Here is a 3557-nt window from a genome sequence, read left to right as displayed (position 1 = left end):
CTCTGCATCAGCAGTGCTGCGTCTGACTCCCTGCCAGCTCCCAGATCAGCTTCTCTCATTGGTTGATGAGGCGCATCCAGCAGATAAAGTTACATTTTTCCAACTGCAGCAGCTGCTGCTTTCGCAGCGCGTCACGCACCTCAGATGCTCAGAAGCTCGTGATGCGATGCTCCCGCTGCTCTAGACGCTGCAGGACCTTTTGCTGCTCCTTGATGAGCGTCAACCATTGACTTTGCATGTAAACCTGCAAAGCCTCTGAGCTGAGGAGATGTTGCAGGTCCAGCTTCCCTCTCAGAAGCTGCTTGAACTGCAGCATCTTCAGGAAAGATTTCCGCTTTAAAAAAGTTTAGTTTCATTTAGCTGACCGTTTTAGGATGCTGTGCATGCCTATATTTTAAAACACTTGTTGATTTAAATAAGACAAAGATCCCAAATAATTTAACCAAAGATCAATTTAATCTGAGATTAAAAAGCTTTAACAACTGGATTACATTATTTATGTATCCTAAATTCTTAATCATTCTGTTAAAAAGAATAAAATGAATTTCTGAATTTCAGAACTAGTTGATTGAAAATCTGAGCTGTTACCTGCAGAGCTACAACAGGTAGATCTGCAGAACCAATCAGCAAGCAGCTGGTTTTCTTAGATTAAAAACTTTAATCCGATCAGAGAATCTGGTTGAATTGTTTCTGTAAAGTGACCTGAGATGACATGATGTGAATCCATAGAAATAAACTGAATAGAATAGACAAATAGTGTTCTGCTAAGCTTAGAGATGAGATGCTGGATTTTATTTAATGTAATAAAAGAGACGCACACCAGCTTTTATCAGCCTTTATCTTCCTGCTGTATTCTAACGTAATCGTTGTTGTTTCAGTTCGATTGTACCAGAGATTAAATGTTAAAAAGTTTTAAATATTTCATCGTCTGTAGATTTTTCTACATTCAGTTTTCATAAAATATGATAAATAATTTGTTTCTTTTAGAAAAAAGAAACTATGTCCAATATCTCGCTCAGCTCCCATATTTATTTCTAATAGTTAATCATCATCAGTAGATGAATAAAATCAGAAATGAATCTTTTCTCGCCGTTCCACCTCCGCAGCAAAGAAGCATTCACTTTATTTTGCTTCTGGCTTTTATTTTGAAACTGAACTGGCCATCGAAGCTGAAGCCTGATCTATCTGGGGGGGGGGGTTCTTTGTTTGTGTGATTGCAGAACGACTACATGGCTTCACCAACAGGATCGCTGAACCACAGCTTCAACAAGGGAATACAGAAAGACAGAAGTGAGTCAGCAGGCCGAGCTAAAACACATCAATGTTCAAACCAAAGTTTTCCTCCATCTTTTTCACCGCATGGTTTTCTCTGCAGAGATGGACGAGGTGAACAGCGAGCTGTTGATGAAGATCACTGCTAACAAAAAGCAGGAGCCCAGAAAGGTGCAGATAAAGCGCTCCACCGTCCCCCAGGTGCCATTAAACTCTCACTCAGACGCAGAGCAGGTGACGGCGTGGCTCACCGCTAAAGAATTCTCTAAACCGTAAGTTTGAGGACGACAAACGACAAATAAATAACTTATGAAATAATTATTTCAACGTGCCATGAAGGTATTACAGCTGGAAATAAGAACAGAATGAGTTTAATTAGTGGATAAATTAATAAATATAGACCTAAATGTAATATTTTGATCAGATTTCATGTTCCTTTGCTAAAGATTTAGATTTATTTATTTAAAGGGACAGTGTTCATTAATAAGCAGATGCTGATGAAGGTTCTCAGTCATCCAGGTCATAGTCATTCCGTAAAAATTCAAATTTTGAATTGAGAAAGCTTCCTGGAAAGGTGGCGAAACGGCTTCAAAACTTGGAAACCAAGTCCAGTGGATATTTTTTTAATTTTTACGGAATTAATAAGCAGAATTCGCCCAAAATGCTATTTTTTCATCTGTTGTCCCTGAAAGATCTTTCTGATGACGAGTCGGTCTCACTTTATAATTTAAGGGTCCTTTTGGACCCGGCCGGGTTTTAAAGGAAGATAGTTGCAGGTCTCAGTTCTGAACACTGCAGACGGATAGAGTTTAGAAAAATCCGACCCTCTTAGGACTCTGATATATCTGTAGTTACGATCCAATAAACGCATGTCTTCATGTTTCTGAACTCGGCAGGAAGATTAAAACAGCTGCTTGTTCCTTGAATCTAGTTGCATAAGGTGATAGGCATGTAGGCAGTTTTTACTGCTGTGCTAAAATGAAAGAATCATTTAACTGATGCAGCCTGGTTGAAGGAGAGGAATACGCTGGAGAAGATTCTCAGTCATTCAGGTCATAATCATTTCAAAAAAGAAAATTACAAACAATCCACAGTCCAGTGGATTGTTTGTAATTTTCTTTTCTTTTGAACCTGGTTAAAGGTGGAAATAAAGGATCTTCAGGGAAAGGAGGGAAGCAGTTAATGAAGTAGCTTTGATTTGGCTGCTTTAACTTACTAATAATTAGTCATATATTGGTTTAACTGAAGGAAAATTTCTTTTTTAATCTGAATCTACTGGAGAGGCGTCTCTCAGAGGAATCCACTTATTGCTTTGCCACTTTTTCCTGCAGCAACATGCCTAGAAGCCTTAAAACGATGTTTCTGTTCCTTTGTGGTTCAACAACATTTTGCTCTCTGCTGGAATCCGTGTTGCACTGAGAACAAACATGATGCCGTTATTATAATCTGTCCCACTGTCCGTTCTGCAGGACCGTAGATTGCTTGGGAATCCTGACCGGAGCTCAGCTGTTCTCCCTGAACAAAGAGGAGCTGAAGGCCGTCTGTGGGGAAGAAGGGGGTCGTGTCTTCAATCAGGTGTCTTTACAGAAAGGACTAGTAGAGGTTGGTAACATCTGCATGCATCCTGCTGAGGAAACTGCTGTTCTTTTTATGGATGCAACCTCAATAACAGGCTGGAACAAGTTGAGGCAATGCGTGAATTCGGGATCTAGGAGTTGTTGACAGCTTTAAGGTTCCAGGGAATGAATACAGGTTTAGTGGGAGAAATGGCTGAGTGGTGATGAAATCAAGTATTAGACTGGGCTGGGTTACGCAGCAGCTTTGAACAGTAAGAGCGACACTTAGGCTGAAAAACATTTAATACTATTAGATTCACACTTGGAAACAAAATAACAGTTTCTATCTTATTTTTTCCCACATTGCTTTATCAAAAAAAAACAAAAACAATCTAAACATTAAAAATAATGTTAGAAATGTTCATTATTAATTGCATCCTTTAGGCAAAGTTCCTTTAGAAGGAGAAATTGAGGAAAATCAGAGTCTAAATTTAAGCCAAAGATGAAGAAACCTCAGACTGAAGCAAATTATTCTTTTCTCTTGATTTTTGTTTTTTACAGGACAGTTTTTATGTGTTCTTTGTTTTCTATTCAGTTTATTTCTATAGCTCTAATTCACATCATGTCATCTCAGGTCACTTTCCAGTTCACCAGATCATCCAGTCAGATTGATCCAAAGTTTTCTATCTAAGGAAAACCAGCTGATTGCATCGACTCATTGACTCTTCA

General features: G+C 38.8%; 1 protein-coding gene across 3 annotated transcripts in view; it reads left to right on the top strand.

Annotated features, from left to right (window-relative positions):
- eps8l2 (EPS8-like 2) overlaps window positions 1–3557 on the top strand; it is a 36814-nt gene that overhangs the window by 28737 nt on the left and 4520 nt on the right. For all 3 annotated transcript variants that reach the window (XM_015392661.1, XM_015392659.1, XM_015392660.1), the window contains exons 17-19: window positions 1221–1290; window positions 1376–1544; window positions 2742–2874. In XM_015392661.1, the coding sequence (XP_015248147.1) occupies window positions 1221–1290; window positions 1376–1544; window positions 2742–2874 (372 nt within the window). The remainder of the gene's footprint in view (window positions 1–1220; window positions 1291–1375; window positions 1545–2741; window positions 2875–3557) is intronic.

The sequence above is a fragment of the Cyprinodon variegatus genome, unplaced genomic scaffold, assembly GCF_000732505.1.
Source record: "Cyprinodon variegatus isolate N-32 unplaced genomic scaffold, C_variegatus-1.0 Scaffold602, whole genome shotgun sequence".
Classification (NCBI taxonomy): Eukaryota; Metazoa; Chordata; class Actinopteri; order Cyprinodontiformes; family Cyprinodontidae; genus Cyprinodon; species Cyprinodon variegatus.
The sequence above is the reverse complement of the archived record's forward strand: the minus strand, read 5'-3'. Positions and strand labels throughout refer to the sequence as shown.